General features: G+C 45.8%; 1 protein-coding gene across 1 annotated transcript in view; it reads right to left on the bottom strand.

The window, feature by feature from the left end:
- The window catches only part of nup155 (nucleoporin 155), a 242618-nt gene that overhangs the window by 191091 nt on the left and 29320 nt on the right, over nucleotides 1–22207 (bottom strand). The window contains exons 7-9 of the mRNA XM_080189562.1: nucleotides 20463–20536; nucleotides 20086–20177; nucleotides 8249–8346 (exon numbers count right to left, since the gene is read on the bottom strand). Of these exons, the coding sequence (XP_080045688.1) occupies nucleotides 8249–8346; nucleotides 20086–20177; nucleotides 20463–20536 (264 nt within the window). The remainder of the gene's footprint in view (nucleotides 1–8248; nucleotides 8347–20085; nucleotides 20178–20462; nucleotides 20537–22207) is intronic.

The following is a 22207-nucleotide window of genomic DNA, read 5'->3' as shown; positions in this document are numbered from 1 at the left end:
GGGAAGTATGGATTGGCACAGGCTGTTCTCTGGTAAGGATGTAACTGGAAAGTAGGAGGCCTTCAAAGGAGAAATTTTGAGCGTGCAGAGTTTGTATGTTCCTGTCAGGATTAAAGGCCAAGTAAATAGGAATAAGGAACCTTGGTTCTCAAGGGAGATTGTAATAGTGATTAAGAGGAAGAGACAATTGTATGAAATGTCCAGGCAGCAAGGAATAGATCAGACGCTCGAGGAGTACAAAAAGTGCAAGAAGCTACTTAAGAGGGAAATCAGGAGGGCTAAATGAAAACATGAGGTTGCTTTGGCAGACAGGGTGAAGGGAAATCCAAAGAGCTTCTACAGGTATGTTAGGAACAAAAGGGTAGCGAGGGATAAAATTGGTCCTCTTGAAGACCAGAGTGGTAGACTGTGTATTGAACCAAAAGAGATGGGGGAGATACTAAATGTTTTTTTTCCATCCGTATTTACTGAGGAAACAGGCATGGAGACTCCAGAAATAGGGCAAACAGGTAGGGAGGTCATGGAACCTTTACTGATTACAGAGGTGGTGGTGCTGGCAGTCTTGAGGCAAATAAGAGTGGATAAATCCCCAGGGCCGGACAGGGTATTCCCACGGACCTTGAGGGAGGCCAGTAGTGAACTTGCAGGGGCCCTGGCAGACATATTTAAAATGACAGTATTCGCCAGGGAGGCGCCGGATGATTGGAGGGTGGCTCATGTTGTTCAGTTGTTTAAAAAAGGTTCCAAAAGAAATCCAGGAAATTATAGGCCAATAAGTTTGATGTCGATGGTGGGCAAGTTATTGGAAGGTGTGATAAGGGATGGGATCTACAAATATTTCAATAGACGGACTTATTAGGGAGAGTCAACATGGCTTTGTGCGTGGCAGGTCACGTTTGACCTATCTATTAGTATTTTTTGAGGAGGTCACCAGGAAAGTGGATGACAGAGGGGGGTGGATATTGTCTACCTGGAATTTAGCAAGGCCTTTGACGAGGTCCCTCATGGGAGGTTAATTAGGAAGGTTCAGTCACTAGGTATAGATGGGGAAGTTGTAAATTGGATTAGACACCGGCACAATGGAAGAAGCCAGAGAATGGTTGCGGAGGATTGCTTCTCTGGGTGGAGGCCTGTAACTAGTGGTGTGTTGCAGGGATTGGTGTTGGGTCCATTGTTGTTTGTCATCTATATCAATGATTTGGATAATAATGTGGTAAATTGGATCAGCAAATTTGCCAACGATTCAAAGACTGGAGGTGTAGGGGACAGTGAGGAAGGTTTTCAAACCTTGCAGAGGGATTTGGACCAATGGCAAATGAAATTTAACGCAGACAAGTGTGAGGTATTGCACGTTGGAAGGACAAACAAAGTAGAACATACAGGGTAAATGGTAGGACTCTGAAGAGTGCAGTTGAACAGAGGGATCTGGGAATACAGATACAGAATTCCCTAAAAGTGACGTCACAAGTCGATAGGGTCGTAAAGAGTGCTTTTGGTACACTGGCCTTTATAAATCGGAGTATCGAGTATAAAAATTGGAGCGTTATGGTAAGGTTATGTAAGGCCTTGGTGAGGCCGAATTTAGAGTATTGTTTATAGTTTTGGTCACCTAGTTACAGGAAGGATGTAAATAAGGTTGAAAGAGTGCAGAGAAGGTTCACGAGGATGTTGCCAGAACTTGAGAAGCTGAGTTACAGAGAGAGATTGAATAGGTTAGGACTTTATTCCCTGGAGTGTAGAAGAATGAGGGGAGATTTGATAGAGGTGTATCAGATTTTGATGGGTATAGACAGAGTGAATGCAAGCAGGCTTTTTCCACTGAGGCTAGGGGAGAAAAAAAACCAGAGGGCATGGGTTAAGGGTGAAAGGAAAAAAGTTTAAAGGGAATATTAGTGGGAGGCTTCTTCATGCAGAGTGGTGGGAGTGTGGAATGAGCTGCTGGATAAAGTGGTAAATGCGGGATCACTTTTAACATTTAAGAAAAAATTGGATGGGTTCATGGATGAGAGGGGTGTGGAGGATATGGTCCAAGTGCAGGTCAGAGGGACTAGACAAAAAAATGGTTCAGTACAGCCAAGAAGGGCGAATAGGCCTGTTTCTGAGCTGTGATTTTCTAGGGTTATAGGAACATAAGAAATAGGAGCAGGAGTAGGCCATCTAGCCCTTCGAGCCTGCCTTGCCATTCATAGAACACTACAGCACAAACAGGCCCTTTGGCCCACGAGTTGCGCCGATCACATCAACACCTACCAATCTATAGACCTATCTATAACCCCCAATCCCATAAAACCCCATATACTCATCCAGAAGTCTTTTAAAAGACCCCAGCGAGTTTGCCTCCACCACCACTGACGGCAGCCGATTCCATTCACTCACGACCCTCTGAGTGAAAAACTTACCCCTAACATCACTTCTGTACTTGCCTCCCCACACCTTAAATCTGTGTCCTCTCGTAGCGACCATTTCAACCCGGGGAAATAGCCTCTGAGAATCCACCCTATCTATTCCCCTCAACATTTTATAAACTTCTATCAGGTCGCCTCTCAACCTTCATCTCTGCAGGGAAAAGAGACCCAGCTGCCTCAACCTAACTTCATAAGGCACGCCTCCCAGTCCAGGCAACATCCTTGTACATCTCCTCTGCACCCTCTCAATAGCTTCTACGCCCTTCCTATCGTGAGGCGACCAGAACTGCGCACAGTACTCCAAATGAGGCCTGACAAGGGTCTTATAAAGTTGCAAAATTACCTCCCGATTCCTAAACTCAATCCCTCGATTAATGAAGGCCAGTACACCATACGCCCTCTTGACCACATCCTCCACCTGCAAGGCCGATTTAAGAGTCCTGTGGACCCGGACCCCAAGATCCTTCTGCTCTTCAACACTACTAAGACTCCTGCCCTTGAGTGTACTCGTTCATCCCGTTGGTTCTGCCAAAATGGACGACTACACATTTATCCGCGTTGAAGTCCATCTGCCACTTCTCCGCCCAGTCCTGCATCCTATCTATGTCCTGCTGCAACTTCTGACATCCTTCCAGACCATCCACAACACCACCGACGTTCGTGTCATCAGCGAACTTACTTACCCATCCTTCCACTTCCTCATCCAGGTCATTTATGAAAATGACAAACAGCAAGGGTCCTAGAACAGATCCCTGGGGTACTCCACTGGTGACTGACCTCCATGCCGAAAAAGACCCATCCACAAGCACTCTCTGCCTTCTGCAGGCAAGCCAGTTCTGGATCCACAAGGCCAAAGGCTCTTGGATCCCATGCCCTCTCACCTTCTCAAGAAGTCTTGCATGGGGGACCTTATCAAATGCCTTGCTGAAGTCCATGTACACCACGTCCACCGCTCTTCCTTCGTCAATGTGTTCAGTCACATTTTCGAAGAACTCAACCAGGCTCGTAAGGCACGACCTGCCCTTGACAAATCCATGCTGACTATTCCTGATCATGTCAAACCTCTCCAAATGCTCGTAAATCTTGTCCCTCAGAAGCCTCTCCATCAGCTTACCAACCACTGAGGTCAGACTCACCGGTCGGTAATTTCCTGGGCTATCTCTGTTCCCTTTCTTGAAAATAGGAACTACATCCGCAATCCTCCAGTCTTCCGGAACCTCTCCCGTCTCCATTGACGACGCAAAGATCATCGCCAGGGGCTCTGCAATCACTTCCCTCGCCTCCCACAGTATCCTGGGGTACATCCCATCTGGTCCCGGCGACTTATCTATCTTGATAGAATCCAAAAGTTCTAACATATCCTCCTCCTTAATATCCACATACTCAATCTTTTCCATCCGCTGCAAATCCGTAGCAAAATCTCCCAGATCAGTTTCCACTGTGAATACTGAGGCAAAGTACTCATTAAGCACCTCTGCCATTTCTTCTGGTTCTACACAGACCTTTCCCCCTTCACCTTTTATAGGTCCTATCCCTTCTCTTCTCATCCTTTTACTCTTCACATATTTATAGAAGGCCTTGGGATTCTCCTTAATCTTACCCACCAAGGTCTTCTCATGACCCCTTCTGGCTCTCCTAATTTCCCTTTTAAGCTCCCTTCTACAATCCTTATACTCCTCAAGATCCTTAACATCTCCTAGTTCCCTGAACCTTTTGTACACCTTCCTTTTCCTCCTGACTAGGTTCACCACAGCCTTCGTGCACCACAGTTCCCTCGACCTACCAAAACCCCCTTGTCTCATCGGAACGTTGTCATGCAGAGCTCCAAACATTCCTTGAATATCCGCCACCTTCCTTCAGTACTTTTCCCTAAGAACGCCTCCTTCCAGTTTATTTGTCCAAGTAACTTCCTGACTTCTTCGTATTTTCCCTTACTCCAGACAAACACCTTTCTAGCCTGCCTGATCCTATCTCGTTCCAATGCAATTGTGAAGGAGATAGAATTATGATCACCATTCCCAAGATGCTCTCCTACCGAGAGATCCGTCACCTGCCCTGGTTCATTCGCCAGTACCAGGTCAAGTACAGCCTCTCCTCTCGTGGCCTTATCCACATACTGTGTCAGGAAACCTTCCTGAACACACCTAACAAACTCCTCCCCATCCAAACCCCTTACCCTAGGGATATTCCAGTCGATGTTTGGGAAATTGAAGTCTCCCATCATGACAACTCTGTTATTACTACATCTCTCTAGAATCTGTTTCCCTATCTGCACCTCAACTTCCCTGTCACTATTGGGCGGCCTATAGAATACACCCAGCAAAGTTTTCGACCCTTTGCGGTTCGTAACTTCCACCCACACAGACTCTGTAGATAGTCCCTCCACGGCATCCTCTTTCTCTGCAGCCATGACACTGTCCCTGATCAACAGTGCCACTCCACCACCTCTTCTGCCACCCTCCCTGTCCTTCCTGAAGCATCTGAATCCTGGCACCTGAAGTACCCAGTCCTGTCCCTGAGACATCCAAGTCTCCGTAATGGCCACAGTCTCCGTAATGGCCAATAAGATCATGGCTGATAGACAAGGGAATTAAGGGTTATGGGGAGAAAACGGGAAAGTGGAACTGATCCACTTCCACTTTCCCGTTTTCTCCGCATAACCCTTAATTCCCTTGTCTATCAAAAACCTATCTACCCGTGACTTAAATATATTTAGCGAGGTAGCTTCCACCACTTCAACGGGCAGATAATTCCAGAGATTCACCACCCTTTGAGTGAAGAAGTTCCTCCGCAACTCTGATCTAAACTGCGCCCCCCCCCCGCCTTATCTTGAGGTTGTGTCCTCTAGTCCTGCTATCCTTTCTAAGCAGGCAGAATCTCTCTACCTCTACCCTATCCATCGCCTTCATTACCTTATACGTTTCTATAAGATCCCCCCCTCAGCCTTCTAAACTCCGAATACACAGAACATAGAACATTACAGCGCAGAACAGGCCCTTCGGCCCACGATGTTGCGCCAACCAGTTAAAAAGCAATGACCCTCTAACCTAAACCAAACCCTTTCCATCCATAAACCTATCCACAGATCTCTTAAACGCCCCCAAACTAGGTGCATTTACAACTGCAGCAGGCAGGGCATTCCAATCCCTCGCCACCCTCTGGGTAAAGAACCTACCCCTGACATCCGTCCTATAACTACCACCCCTTAATTTAAAGCTATGCCCCCTCGTGCTAGCTTTCTCCATCCGAGGAAAAAGGCTATCACTGTCCACCCTATCTAAACCTCTAATCATCTTATATGTTTCAATAAGGTCCCCTCGCAGCCACCTTCTTTCTAACGAAAACAACCCCAAATCCCTCAGTCTCTCCTCATAGGACCTCCCCTCCATACCAGGCAACATCCTGGTAAACCTCCTCTGCACCCTCTCCAAAGCCTCCACATCCTTCCTATAATGTGGGGACCAGGACTGCACACAATACTCCACGTGCGGCCACACCAGAGTCTTGTACAGTTGCAACATGACGCTGCGGCTCCTAAATTCAATCCCCCTACCAATAAACGCCAAGACACCGTATGCCTTCCTAACAACCTTATCTACTTGATTCCCAACTTTCAGGGATCTATGTACACATACACCTAGATCCCTCTGTTCATCCACACTATTCAGAGTCCTACCGTTAGCCCTATACCCTACACATCTGTTATTCCTACAGACCCAGTCTATTTAGTCTCTTTTCATAGGCCAACCCCCTCACCTCCGGTATCAGCCTAGTAAACCTCCTCTGCACTGCCTCCAAGGCCAAAATATCCTTGCGTCAGTGCGGCGACCAAAACTGCACACAGTACTCCAGCTGCAGCCTCACCAGTGCCCTGTACAGTTGCAGCAAGACCACCCTACCTTTATATTCAATCCCCCTCGCTATGAAGGCCAGCATCCCATTTGCCTTCCTGACCACCTGCTGCACCTGCAGGCTGGGTTTTTGCAACTCATGCACAAGGACCCCGAGGTCCCTCTGCACCGTCGCATGCTACAGTTTTTCACCATGAAAGTAATAGTCCTTCCTACCATTCTTCCTACCAAAGTGGACAACTTCACACTTGCCAACATTAAATTCCATTTGCCAGTTTCTGGCCCATTCGCCCAGCCTATCTAGATCCTTCTGCAGACTTTCCACACCCTCCGCACAATTTGCCGTTCCACCAATCTTGGTGTCATCAGCAAATTTCGACACCTTACACTCGGTTCCCTCCTCCAGATCATCTATATAAATGGTAAATAGCTGAGGCCCCAGCACAGACCCCTGGGGCACTTCACTAGTCACCAACCGCCAATCCAAATAGCACCCATTGACCCCCACTCTCTGCCTCCTATTTGCCAGCCAATCCCCTATCCACGCTAACACCCTACCCCCAACTCCTAACCTTCTGTAATAACCTCTTGTGCGGCACCTTATCAAACGCCTTCTGAAAATCAAGAAACACCACATCCGCCGGCTCTCCTCTATCCACCGCCCTAGACACATCCTCATAGAACTCCAATAAATTCGTCAGACATGACGGCCCCTTAATGAAACCGTGCTGCATCTGCTCTATCAAGCAATTCTCCTCAAGGTGCCTTGCTATTTTCTCCTTGATAACGGATTCTAGCATTTTACCTACCACAGACGTTAAACTAACCGGCCTATAATTCGCTGCCATATACAGACACAAACACAATTTACAAGATAATGGTTGGAATGCAAGTCTTTACAGGTAATCAAGTCTTATAGATACAGACAATGTGAGTGGAGAGAGGGTTAAGCACAGGTTAAAGAGATGTGCATTGTTTGCAGCCAGGACAGTTAGTGAGATTTTGCAAGCTCAGGCAAGTCATGTGGATGACAGGTTATGTGATATGAACCCAACATCCCGGTTGACGCTGTCCTCATGTGCGAGCAACTTAGCTGTCAGATTCTGCTTAGCGAGTCTGCATTGTTATGTGCCTGAAGATCAGAGGCTGAATGCCCATGACTGAAGAAGTGTTCCCCGACTGAAAGAGAACACTCCTACCTGGTGATTGTCGAGCAGTATACTTGGTCCTCTCTCCACTCACAAGACTTGACACAGATTTAAGGTGCAGGGGAGCAAGTACAGAGGTGATGTTAGGGGTAAGTTTTTCACTCAGAGGGTGGTGAGTGAATGGAATCGGCTGCCGTCAGTGGTGGTGGAGGCGAACTCGCTGGGGTCTTTTAAAAGACTTCTGGATGAGTATATGGGATTTAATGGGATTGGGGGTTATTGATAGATAGGTCTATGGATTGGTAGGTATTGATGTGATCGGCGCAACTTGTGGGCCGAAGGGCCTGTTTGTGCTGTAGTGTTCTACGTTCTATAAAGACTCGCAGTCCAACCATTATCTTGTAAATTGAGTTTGTGATTGTCTATGCCCTGTTTATCAACACGACACCCACTCGCCTGAAGAAGGAGCAACACTCCGAAAGCTCGTGCTGCCAAATAAATCTGTTGGACTTTAATCTGATGTTAATCTGAAGACTACTTACTGTGCCCACCCGAGTCCAATGCCGGCATCTTTGTATCATGTCAATTTTCAGCCCATGCAGTTCTGTACTACCTCCTTTGTCACAATGACTTTGGCAGCATTATGGTTCCCACGGATCATTGCTTAGTTCAAGCTTACTCTCATCATCACACACTATCACAATCATTCTCATTTTTGGCTCATGGCACATCAGACTCTCTCAACAGTACCCCCATGTCTGCATCACACAAATTCTGCTACATTACATCCATCAACTTAGCAGAGACAGAGCTTCCTGAATGCACTAACCCTGTACCTGCTCACCTGCATGTGTCACAGCCAACAGATGGCAATCCACAGACTCCGAGCTCTCTATCACTGCAATGTGGACTATTGGTTTGAAGACAGCACGATCTATGGTCCTGAAACAGACCAAAAAAAAAATCAGTAAGCAAAAACATCAGCACAACACAGTGTCATGAACACAGGAGCTGTTTTCATTGTTGGAGACACTGGCGGATTAAAGTGGACAAATCTCCAGGTCCGGATGAATCGTGTCCCAGGCTGCTGTGGGAGGCGAGGGAGAAAATTGCAGGAGCTCTGACCCAAGTTTTTAATTCCTGACTGGCCACCCAGGAGGTCATGATGTGGGTATGCCTGTGTTGGACTGGCGTAAACACAGTAAAAAGTCTGACAACACCAGGTTTTAGTCCAACCGATTTATTTGATAATATACTCGCAAGCTTTCGGGTTAGCCCCTTCGTCAGGTGAATGGAGAGTTCTGGCCTCAGACATGCTCTGTCTGAGGCCAGAACTCTCCATTCACCTGACGAAGGGGCTAACCCGAAAGCTTGCGAGTATATTATCAAATAAATAGGTTGGACTAAAACCTGGTGTTGTCAGACTTTTTACTGTGTTTACGCCAGTCCAACGCCGGCATACCCACATCATGACTACTATCGACACCACAAACTGCCGGATCCAAGTGGAGAGGATCTCCAAGAAGATTGCGCATATCGACACAGACATCAAGTTTTTACAGAGATGCAAGAAAGCAGACAAGATACCAAAAGGACTACAGATCACGAACCCACTCAGGGCAACCTATAACACAGACTACGCTGAGAGACCCAGGAGGTGCCAGAGGACTGGAGAACAGCTAACGCGGCCACACTGTTGAAGAAAGGTTGTAGACTATACAGACCAGTGAGTCTCATGTCTGTGGTTGGCAAACTACTGAAGAAGATTCTGAAGGAGAATCTATCTCCATTTGGAGAGGCAAGGTTTGATCAGGGATAGTCAGCATGGTTTTGTGAGAGGGCAGTCATGCCTAACAAATTTGATTGAATTTTTTGAGCATGTAACCAACTGTATGGATGAGGATAGTGCGGTTGATGTAGTTTATGTGGATTTCAGCAAAGCCTTTGACAAAGTACCATTTGGTAGACTTATTAAGAAGGCTAATGCACATGGGATACAGGGTGCTCTGACAACGTGAATACATAATTGGCTTAGCAGTAGGAGACACAGGGTGATGACAGAAAGTTGCTTTAGTGACCAGAGGCATACCACAGGAATCCGTGCTGGGCCCCCTACTGCTCATCATTTATATAAATGACATAGATGACTATGCGGAGGGAATAGGGTCACTAAGTTTTCCAATGACACAAAGATCGGCCGGGTGGTTAACAGTGAGATTGAGTATCTTGGGTTACAGGAAGATATAGATCCGTCAACAGGACGGGTAATTGGCAGATGGAATTTAACAATGAAAAATGTGAGATGGTGCGCTTTGGAAGGAGTAATTTGACAAGGAAGTATACTATAAAAGGTTTGATACTGGGACCTTGGTCTGTTTGTCCATAGATCTCTGAAGATGGAAAGGCAGGTTAAAATGGTGGTGAAAAAGGCATATGGCGCACTCGCCTATATCAATCAGGGTATAGATTACAAAAGCAGAGAGGTCATGATGGAGTTGTACAGAACTCTGGTGAGGCCATAGCTGGAGTACTGTGTGCAGTTCTGGTCACCACATTATAGAAAGGATGCGATCGCACTGGAGGGGGTGCAGAGGAGATCAGAGGAGAGGACATTGCCTACGATGGAACATTGAAGTCGTAAGGAGAGGTTGGATAGGCTTGGGTTGTTTCCTCTGGACAGACAAGAGTCAAGCAAATTGGTGCGGGTCCGGAGTCACGGATTAACCAGTCTAAGAGTCTGGGAAAACCCTCAAGAGTGAGGAATCTGAAAATCTGAGTGCGAGCTTGGAATTCAGGCCTCTTATGATGATGGTCGGTTTCAAAAGCGATGTGGGACAAGAGGAAGCAGCTGATTTGGTGAGTACGGTCGGGTTTAATTATTTACTATTGTTATCGCTTACAGGTCTTCATTTAGTAGTCAATAGTTTGTAAGAAAAATATTCTGCAGTACATAAGAACATAAGAACTAGGAGCAGGAGTAGGCCATCTGGCCCCTCAAGCCTGCTCCACCATTCAGTAAAATCATGGCTGATCTTTTCGTGGACCTGGCTCCACTTACCCGCCTGCTCATCATAACTCTAGATTCCTTTACTGTTCAAAATCTATCTATCCTTGCCTTAAAAATATTCAATGAGGGAGCCTCAACTGCTTCACTGAGCAAGGAATTCCAACATTTACAACCCTTTCTGTGAAGAAATTCCTCAACTCAGTCCTAAATCTGCTTCCCCTTATTTTGAGGCGACACCCGAAGTTCAAGTTTCACCTACCAATGGAAACAACTACCCTGCTTCAATCTTCATAATCTTACGTTTCTCTAAGATCTCCCCGTCATTCTTCTGAATTCCAATCAGTATAGCCCCAGTCTACTCACTCTCTCCTCATAAGCCAACCTTCTCAATTCCGAAATCAACCGAGTGAATCTCCTCTGAACCCCCTCCAGTGCCAGTATATACTTCCTCAAGTAAGGAGACCAAAACGGTACATAGTACTCCAGCTGTGGCCTCACCAGCACCTTATAAGAACATAAGAAATAGGAGCAGGAGTAGACCAACTAGCCCTTCGAGCCTGCCCTGCCATTCAATAAGATCATGGCTGATTTGTCGTGGCTCAGTTCCACATTCCCGCCCTCTCCCCATAACCCCTAATCCCCTCTCTCATCAAAAACCCATCAACCCGCGTCTTAAAAATATTTATCCATCGCTACCTTCTGGGAGAAGAAGTTCCTCCTCAACTCTGTTCTAAATTGATTCCCCCTTATTTTGAGGCTGTGCCCGCTAGTTCTTGCTTCCTTTTTAAGTGGAAAGAATCTCTCTGCCTCCACCGTGTCTAGCCCCTTCATTATCTTATATGTCTCTGTAAGATCACCCCTTAGCCTTCTAAACTCAGAGTACAGGCCCAATCTACTCAATCTCTCTTCATAAGCTAACCCCCACATCTCTGGTACCAACCTGGTAAACCTTCTCTGCACCCTCTCTCAGGCCAATATATACTTTCGCAAATAAGGGGACCAGAATTGCACACAGTACTCCAGTTGCTGCCTCACCAGTGCCCTGTACAGTTGCAGCAAGACCTCCCTGCTTTTATATTCTATCCCCCTCGCTATAAAGGCCAACATTCCATTCGACTTCTTGATCACCTGATGCACCTGCAGACTGGGTTTTTGCACTTCATGCACAAGGACCCCTAGGTCCCTCTGTACAGTAGCATGTTGTAATTTATCACCATTTAAATAATAGTCCATTTTACTATTATTCCTTCCAAAGTAGATAACCTCACGCTTGCCAACATTATACTCCATCTGCCAGGTTCTCGCCCACTCACTCAGCCTATCCAAATCTCTCTGCAGACTTTCCGCGTCCTCCACGCAATTCGCTTTCCCACTCATCTTTGTCATCAGCAAACTTTGTTACCCTACACTCGTCACCCTCCTCCAGACCGTCTATGTAAAGGTCAAACAGTTGAGGCCCCAGCACTGATCCCTGCGGCACTCCACTAGTCACCAACTGCCAACCAGAATAGCATCCATTGATTCCAACTCTCAGCTTCCTGTTAGACAACCAATCCTCAATCCATGCTAACAGTTTACCCACAATTCCGTGTACCCTAACCTTCTGCAGCAACCTTTTGTGAGGCACCTTACCGAACGCCTTCTGGAGATCTAAAAACACCACATCCACCGGCTCCCCTCTGTCAACCGCACTCATTACATCTTCATAAAAATCCACTAAGTTTGTCAAACACGACTTTGCCTTCATGAATCCATGCTGCGTCTGCTTGATCGAACCACTGTTTTCCAGGTGTCCTGCTATTTCTTCTTTAATGATGGATTCCAGCATTTTCCCAACTACAGACATTAAGCTAATCAGCCTGTAGTTGCCCACCTTTTGTCTACTTCCTCTTTTAAACAGTGGCATCACATTAGCTGTATTCCAATCAGCCAGCACTTCCCCAGAGTCCAGCGAATTTTGACAAATTACTACTAATGCATCTGCTATTACTTCTGCCATTTCTTCCAGTACCCTGGGATGCATTCCATCCAGGCCCAGGGACTTGTCAACCTTTAGTCCCATTAGCCTACCACATACTACCTCTTTAGTCATAGTAATCATTTTAAGGACCTCACCCCCTACAGTCCCACGACCGTCAAGTTTCGGTCAGCTATTTGTGTCCTCTACCGTGAAGACCGACACAAAAAAACTTGTTTAAGGCCTTGTTTCCCATCACTGAATCCCCCCTCTCATCGTCTAAGGGTCCAACATTCACTTTAGCCACTCTTTTCCTTTTTATATATTAGTAAAAACTTTTACTATCAGTTTTTATGTTTTGCACTAGTTTAGTTTCATAATCTCTCCTTTATCGCCTTTTTTAGTTCCTCTTGTTGTTTTTTTAAAGCTTTCTCAATCTTCTAATTCCCCATTAGTTTTGGCCACTCTGTACGCATTGGTTTTCAATTTAATACTCTCCTTTATCTCCTCAGTTATCCACGGCTGGTTATCTCTTTTCTCACATTCCTTCTTTATCACCGGAATATATTTTTGCTGAGTACAGAGAAAAATCTCCTTAAAAATCGTCCCCTGTTCCTCAGCTGTCCTACCAACTAGTCTGCGCTCCCACTCGACATGAGCTAATTCCGCTCTCATCCTATCGTCTTTATGAGGAGAGACTGAGTAAACTGGGCCTGTACTCGTTGGAGTTTAGAAGGTTGAGGGGAGATCTTGTAGAGACATATAAGATAATGAAGGGGCTTGACAGGGCAGAAACAAAGAGATTATTTCCCCTTAGAAAGGAAAGAAGAACTAGAGGGCACAGCCTCAAAATAAGGGGGAATCAATTTAGAACAGAGTTGAGGAGGAGTTTCTTCTCCCAGAGAGTAGTGAATCTCTGGAATTCTCTGCCCATTGAAGCAGTGGAGGCTACCTCATTAAATGTGTTTAAGGCACAGTTAGATAGATTTTTGACTAATAAGGGGATTAAGGGTTATGGTGAGCAGGCGAGTAAGTGGAACTGAACCACTATCAGATCAGCCATGATCTTACTGAATGGCAGGGCAGGCTCGAGGGGCTAGATGACTGTGTGCAGTTTTGGTCGCCGCACTTACGCAAGGATATTTTGGCCTTGGAGGGAGTGCAGAGGAGGTTTACTAGGCTGATACCGGAGTTGAGGGGATTGAGCTATGAGGAGAGGCTGAATAAACTAGGCTTGTACTCGTTAGAGTTTAGAAGAATGAGGGGAGATCTCATTGAGACATATAAGATGATGAATGGGATGGATAGGATAGAGGTGGAGAGACTCTTCCCGCTCAGAAAGAACAGTAGGACTAGAGGGCACAGCCTCAGGATAAAGGGGGGGCGGTTTAGAACAGAGTTGAGGAGGAACTTCTTCACTCAAAGGGTGGTGAATCTCTGCCCGTTGAAGTGGTGGAGGCTGCCTCGCTAACTATTTTTAAGACGCGGGTTGATGGGTTTTTGATAAGCGAGGGGATTAAGGGTTATGGGGAGAGGGCGGGAATGTGGAACTGAGCCACGACAGATCAGCCATGATCTTACTGAATGGCGGGGCAGGCTCGAAGGGCTAGATGGCCTACTCCTGCTCCTATTTCTTATGTTCTTATGACAAACTCCTGTTCCTATTTCTTACGTTCTTGCACACTGCCAAGAGTCTCACCCTTAATATTATATTCTGCCATCCTATTTGACCTGCCAAAATGGATCACCACACATTTATCTGGGTTGAAGTCCAACTGCCACTTCTCCACCAGCCTTGCATCCTATCAATGTCTCGCTGCAACTTCTGACATCCCTCCACACGATCCACAACACCTGTGTGTCATCAGCAAACTTACCAACCCATCCCTCCACTCCCCCATCCAGGTCATTTATAGAAATCACAAAAAGGGTCCCAGAACAGATTCCTGGGGCACTCCACTGGTGACCAACCTCCATGCAGACTATTACCCTTCTATAACCACTCTCTGCCTTCTGTGGGCAAGCCAGTTCTAGATCCACAAAGCAATGTCCCCTTGGATCCCATGCCCCCTCACTTTCTCAATAAGCCTTGCATGGGGCACCTTATCAAACGCCCTGCTGAAGTCCATATAAACCACATCCACTGTTCTACCTTCGGCAATGTGTTTAGACACATTCTCAAAAAACTCAATCAGGCTCGTAAGGCATGATCTGCCATTGACAAAGCGTGCTGACTATTCTTGATCATACGATACCTCTCCAAATGTTCATAAATCCTGTCTCTCAGGATCTTCTCCATCAACTTACCAACCAGAGGTTAGACTCACCGGTCTATAATTTCCAGGGCTATCTCTTCTCCCTCTCTTGAATAAAGGAATCACATTCGCAATTCTCCAATGCTCCGGAACCTCTCTCATCTCCACTGATGACGAAAAGATCATCACCAGAGACTCAACAATCTCTTTCCTCGCCTCCCACAGTAACCTTGGGTACATCCCATCCGGTCCTGGTGACTTATCTAACTTGATGCTTTTCAAAAGCTCCAACATATCCTCTTTCTTAATATCTACATGCTTCAGCTTTTCAGTCCGCTGTAAGTCTGCACTATAACCACCAAGATCCTTTTCCACTGTGAATACTGAAGTAAAGTATTCATTGAGTACCTCTGCAATTTCTACCAGTTCCATACAAACTTTGCCACTGTCACACCTGATAGGTCCTATTCCTTCACGTCTTATCCTCTTGCTCTTCACACACTTGTCGAATGCCTTGGAGTTTTCCTTAATTCTACCTGCCAAGGCCTTCTCATGACCCCTTCTGGCTCTCCTAATTTCCTTAAGTTCCTTCCTACTAGCCGTACACTCTTCTAGATCTCTAGTGTTACCTAGCTCCCTGAACCGTTTGTAAGCTTTTCTTTTCTTCTTGACTAAATTCATTACAGCTTTCGTGCACCATGGTTCCTTTAGCCTACCATAACTTTCCTGTCTCATTGGAACGTTGCTCACAGAACTCCAGACAAATATTTCTTGAAAATTTGCCATATTTCTTCTGTACATTTTCCTGAGAAAATCTCTTTCCAATTTGTGCCCCTAATTTCCTGCCTAATAGCCTCATAATTCCCCTTACTCCAATTAAACACGTTTCTACTTTGTCTGATCCTATCTCTCTCCAATGCGAATGTAAAGGAGAGAGTGATGATCACTATCCCCAAAATGCTCTCCCACTGAGAGATCAGACATCTGTCCAGGTTCATTTCCCAATACCAGATCATGTACAGCCTCTCCTCTTGTAGGCTTATCCACCTATTGTGTCAGGAAACCTTCCTGAACACACCTAACAAACTCCTCCCCATCTAAACCCCTTGCCTCAGGGAGATTCCGATGGATATTTGGGAAATTAATGTCTCCCATCACGACAACTCTGTTATTATTACACCTTTCCAGGATCTGTTTCCCTATCTGCTCCTCAACATCACTGTTACTATTGAGCAGCCTATAGAAAACACCCAGTAAAGTTAATGGCCCCTTCCTGTTCTGAACCTCCACCCACAGAGACTCTGGAGACAAACCCTCCATGGCGTCCACCTTTTCTACAGCCATGACACTACCTCTGATCAATAGTGCCACTCCCCCACCTCTTTTTCCTCCCTCCCTGTCCCTTCTGAAACAATTGATACCCGGCACTTGAAGTATCCAGTCCTGTCCTTGAGTCATCCAAGTCTCTGGATTACAGGGTCAGCATTCTGAGGAATGTGGAGGAACAGAGAGATAGAAGGCTTATCATGTGTCAGCATTTATTAACAGGGGATTTGAGTTTAAGAATCGTGGGGTTATGCTGCAACTATACCGGACATTGGTGAGACTACATTTGGAATATTGTGTGCAGTTCTGGTCACCTCACTATAAGAAGGATGTGGAAGCATAGGAGAGAGTGCAGGGGAGATTTACCAGGATGCTGCCTGATTTGGAGGATAGGTCTTATGAGGAAAGGTTGAAGGAGCTGGGGCTTTTCTCTTTGGAGCGGAGGAGGATAAGAGGTGACTTAATAGAGGTTTATAAGATGACGAGGGGGATAGATAGAGTGGACGTGCAGAGACTGTTTCCTCGGGTGGATGTAGCTGTTACAAGGGGGCATAACTATAAGGTTCATGGTGGGAGATATAGGAGGAATGTCTAAGGTAGATTCTTTACTCAGAGTGGTTGGGGAGTGGAATGCACTGCCTGCTGTTATGGTGGAGCCAGACCCTTTAGGAATTTTCAAGCTGTTATTGGAGAGTCACATGGAACATATCAGAATGATAGGGAGTGGGATAGCTTGATCTTGGGTTTGGACACAGCTTGGTACAACATCGAGGGCCGAAGGGCCTGTCCTGTGCTGTACTGTTCTCTGTTCTATCACTAAGGAGAAGGTTCTGGGGAAACTGAAAGGTCTGAAAGTGGATAAATCCCCTAGACCAGATGGACTACACCCTATGATTCTAAAAGAGATAGCTGAGGAAATTGTGGAGGCATTGGTGGTGATCTTTCAGGAATCATTGGAAGCAGGGAGGGTACCAGAGGACTTTTTCCCAGGGTGGAGGAGTCAATTACTGAGGTGCACAAGTTTAAGGCACAAGGGGCAAGGTTTAAAGAAGATATATGAAGATGATTTTTTTTACAGAGTGGTGGGTGCCTGGAACTTGTTGCTGGGGGAGGTACAGGAAGCGGATATGGTAGTGACTTTTAATGGATGTCTTGACAAATACATGAATAGGATGGGATTAGAAGGATATGGTCTCCGGAAGGGTAGGGGGTTTTAGTTAAGTCAGGCAGCATGGCTGGTGTAGGCTTAGAGGGCCAAAGGGCCTGTTCCTGTATTGTAATTTTCTTTGTTCTTTGATGGGAAAGTAGCTAATGTAACACTGCTGTTTAAGAAGGGACGGAAGCTGCAAGTGGGAAATTAGAGGCCAGTTAGCCTGACTTCGGTCATTGGCAAGATTTTAGAGTCCATTATTGAAGATGAGATCACAGAGTACTTGGAAGTGCGTGATAAAGCAGGACTGAATCATAATAATTAGCATTGTATATACATCAATACCAGTACTAATGGTGAGCATTACAAATATCATTAGAAAGAGTAGTACACATTGATTTATAAATTGTTCCCATTCACAATTTTTGTGTACTTATTTCCAATGAAAGCTAATGAATCCTTTTATCTTGTGGAATAACTTATCGGTAAAAGTAAACATTTCCATCCCTATGGTAGGCTACTGCAGAAAATGCAGATGCATGGGATTGAGGGTGATTCAGCAGATTGGATCAGGAATTGGCTAGCTGATAGAAGACAGGGGGTGGTGGTTGATGGGAAATATTCAACCTGGAGTTCAGTTACAAGTGGTGTACCTCAGGGATCTGTTTTGGGGCCACTGCTGTTTGTCATTTTTATAAATGACTTAGATAAGGGTGTAGAAGGGTGGATTAGTAAATTTGCTGACGACACCAAAGTCGGAGGAGTTGTAGACAGTGAGGATGGATGTTTCAGTTTGCAGAGGGACATAGATAAGCTGCAGAGCTGGGCCGGGAGGTGGCAAATGGAGTTTAATGCGGAAAAGTGTGAGGTGATTCACTTTGGAAAGAGTAACAGGAGTACAGAATGTAGGGCTAATGGAAGGACTCTTAGTAGTGTTGACAAGCAGAGAAATCTTGGTATACATGTGCATAGATCCCTGAAAGTTGGCAGCCAGGTTGATAAGGTTGTTAAGAAGGCGTACAGTGTGTTAGCTTTTATTGGTAGAGGGATTGAATTTCGGAGCCGTGAGATCATGTTACAACTGTACAAAACTCTGGTGCGGCCGCACTTGGAGTATTGCGTACAGTTCTGGTCGCCGCATTATAAGAAAGATGTGCAAGCATTGTAAAGGGTGCAGAGGAGGTTTACCAGGATGTTGCCTGGTATGGTGGGAAGGTCTTATGAGGAAAGGCTGAGGGACTTGAGGTTATTTCCGTCAGAGAGAAGAAGGTTGAGGTGACCTAATTGATGCATACAAGACGATCAGACGGTCAGATAGGGTGGACAGTGAGAGCCTTTTTCCTCAGATGGTGATGGCTAACACAAGGGGACATAGCTTTAAATTGAGGGGTGGTAATTATAGGACAGATGTCAGAGGTAGGTTCTTTACTCAGAGGGTAGTATGGACGTGGAATGCCCTCCTGCAGCTGTTGTGGACTCACCAACTTTAAGGGCGTTCAAATGGTCTGTGGATAGGCACATGGATAACATTGGAATACTTTAGGTTAGAGGGTCATTAGATTCGTTCCACTGGTCGGCGCGACATCGAGGGCCAAAGGGCCTGTACTGCGCTGTAACGTTCTATGTTCTATGTTTATATTTTTTGTTGTAGTCCCAAAGCACTTTACTGCCAATGAAGCAATTCTGAAATGTAATCACCATTGTAAGGTAAAACTGTGGCAACCACATTGTGCAAAGCAAAATTCCACAAACAGTGATGTGATATACGATCAGATCATGTGTTTTCAAGTGTTCACTGAAGGAAGAGTATTGGCTCAGGAACCAAAGAAGAATGGAATCAACCTTTTACAGTCACGAGAGGACTGACAGGTCATCCAAAATAAGGCATTTCCGACATGTAGTGCTTCCTCAGTACTGTCCCACCAACAGTGCAGCACTTCCACAGTGGTGCCCCTTTGAGAGTGGAACATTCCCTCGTACTCCCTGATTCATTCAGAGGCTGGGAATCCTGCAGTCAGTAATTCAGCTCCTGACTCTCCAATGCCTGTGCATCATCTACAAGGCATAAATCAGAATGGGATGGAATAACTACATTTGCCTCAATGAGTGCAGCTCCAACAACACTCAGTAAGTTTGACATCATCTAGGACCAAGCAGGCCACTGGATTGCTACCTCTTGCACAAACATTCACTCCCTCCACCATAAACAATCAGTGGCAGACGCGTGCACCATTTACAAGATGTACTACAACAAGGCTCCTCAGGCTGCATTTTCCAAACCATGACAGTTACCAGCTGGAGTGATAATAACAGCAGAGGAACATAGGAACACCATTACCTCGAAGTTCACCATCAGCACTGTGCATTTACCTGCACAACAGCACTGCAGTGGTTCAAGAGGCAGCTCATTACCAACCTCTCAAGAGTAATTATGGATTGGCAATGAATGTTGGCCAAGCCAGTGACAGGTTTAAATGCAGACAACAGTTGTCAGTTAACTGTCAAGTTACCACTGGTGAACGCTCCATGGCAACACCCCTACCACAATGTGGAGATGTTAGCGTTGGGCTGGGTTGGGCACAGTAAGAAGGCTCACAAGGTGAAAGTACAACAGGTTTACTTGGAATCATGAGCTTTCGGAGCAACAATTCATCTGATGAAGGAGCAGCGCTCCAAAAGCCAATGGCAAATAGCCAATGTGGTTCCTTTATTTAAGAAGGATAGCAAGAATGTGAGTCTTATTCGCATTCTAATCAATATTCTGTAAACTGTGTGTGCCTTAAATGCCCATCTCTGATCAGAACTTTCCACACACCTGGCGAGGGAGCAGCATTTCCGAAAGCTTGTGGGTTTACTATCAAATAATCTGGTTGGACTTTAACCTGGTGTTGTGCGACTTCTTACTGTGTTTACCCCAGTCCAAAACCGGCATCTCCACATCATCATGCATAAGGCCAGAGTTGACATCGGCCGGTGACGCACTCACCTGGCTATGTTACCTGCTGCAGAAACTATGGAATTCTGCGATAAGGAAGCCACTCTGGCCATCCCTTGGCCATCAAGACCAAGGTCATAGACCTGCAAAACAAAGAGTGATGATCAGCACTGTACAGGAGATTAGGCCAGACAGCTCAGACAGACCCACAAGTAAACACATCCCTATACAGCCAAAGAATCGCCACATGTTGCAGGATACTGGCAGAATTAATTACATGGGGTGGGGGGAGGAGAATAAATGGGTGCCAGTGTCACTGTAACACTGCCAACAGGTGCCAGTGTCATTGTAACACTGCCAACGGGTGCCAGCGTTGCTGTAACAGGTATTAGTGACACTCTAACACCAAACACAGATCACGATCCTACCTGTAACACTCCTTTTTCTGAGCGTGTGTACAAAATTTTCCGGGAGTTATCAATGGCAATCTGAACAATTGGGTCTGCAAAAAAGGGAAACGTTACAAATGGAAAGGAAAATATACACGAAGTTGAAAAGAATAAAACCAGACAAAGCATCCAGCTTTGACCTAGCTAACGGGAATAACGACGACATATCCAACCCTGGTCCATGTTAACAACCTCCCCCTTACTCTCATCTGGGGCTTGGAGCAAAATTGGGAGAGCTATCTCACAGGCCAGCCAAGCAACAGCCTGACAGAATCATACTTAGCAAATCACTCCTCACAGATAATGTCCTATACGACATCACCACCCCTGGTGTTCATCTTCTCCTCATTGACATCTTTGTGTCACATTTCAAGTGTACATCGGTTTATTGATGAAAAGTCAACTTGAATGCTTCAGTGGGATTTGGACAGGCTGAGTGTGTGTACAGGCATGGCAGATGCAGTATAATGTGGATAAATGTGAGATTATCCACTTTGGTAGCAATAATAGGAAGGCAGGTTATTACTTGAATGGGTGTAAATTGAGAGAGGTGAATACTCAACGGGAGCTTGGAGTCCTCGTGCATCAGTTGCTGAAACTAAGTGCGCAGGTACAGCAGGCAGTAAAGGAGGCAAATGGTAATGTTGGCCTTCAGAGCAAGAGGATCTGAATATAGGGATAGGGATGTTTTGCTGCACCTGGAGTCTGTGTGCAGTTTTGGTGTCCTTATCTCGGGAAGGATGTCCTTGCTATAGAGGGAGTACAGCAAAGGTTTACCAGAATGTTGCCGCAAATCCAAGTCACTTATCTATATTACAAACAACAGGGGCATAGGTTTAAGGTGCGAAGAGCAAGGTTTAAAGGAGATGTACGGGGCAAGTTTTTTTTTACATAGAGGGTGGTGGGTGCCTGGAACTCGCTGCCGGGTAGGCAGTGGAAGCAGATGTGATCATTTTTAAGGGGCATCTTAACAAATATATGAATAAGATGGGCAAAGAGGGATATGGTCCCTAAAAGGGTAGCGGGTTTTACTTAAGTCAGAGAGCATGGTTGCAGCTTGGGGGGTCCGAACAGCCTGTTCCTGTGCTGTAATTTTCTTTGTTCTTTTGTAGGTTCCAGCACTTATCCCTGCAGATGCTAGTTAAGCATCTCCATTTGGAAAAACATCCTTCCATCTTTTATGGCCAAGCCAGTTCTGAATCCACCTAGCTACTTCACCCTTGATCCCGTATGATCTCATCCTTTGTAACAATCTACCATGAGGGACCTTGCTTCTCATTAGTCTTACTGAGAGGGTATCTAAATTTGTCAGTGCATCACTGAAGCCTTTGCACTTGTAAAAGGAATGTGTTTGTCGCAAAATACTTGCTGTGGGACTTCTGTCAGGTAGCATTTGTCAGGAGACAGGGTTAGTAATAGAGCACAAGCGAGTAAGGACATTACCAGCTGATGGATACTTGTCACAGGTTGTGGGGGTGGGGGGGCTAGCTGCCCAGAATTGAGCTTAGTTAATGACATTAGTACTTCCAAGTGACTGAAGTAAATGCCCACTGCCCAGACCGATCACGGGCCCTGACAAATTTCAAATCTCGGGAAAACAAGCTAGATGAACTTAAAGCCGGACACACTTTTCAAAGGGAACTGAAAGACTGCTGTGTGCTCTGTTTCACAGAGACATGGCTCACTCCTGCCTCACAGGACTGTGCCCGCCAAATAGACTACCA

Source organism: Carcharhinus amblyrhynchos, chromosome 5, assembly GCF_965287045.1.
Source record: "Carcharhinus amblyrhynchos chromosome 5, sCarAmb.v2.hapA, whole genome shotgun sequence".
NCBI lineage: Eukaryota > Metazoa > Chordata > Chondrichthyes > Carcharhiniformes > Carcharhinidae > Carcharhinus > Carcharhinus amblyrhynchos.
This window is presented reverse-complemented; position numbering and strand designations above follow the sequence as displayed.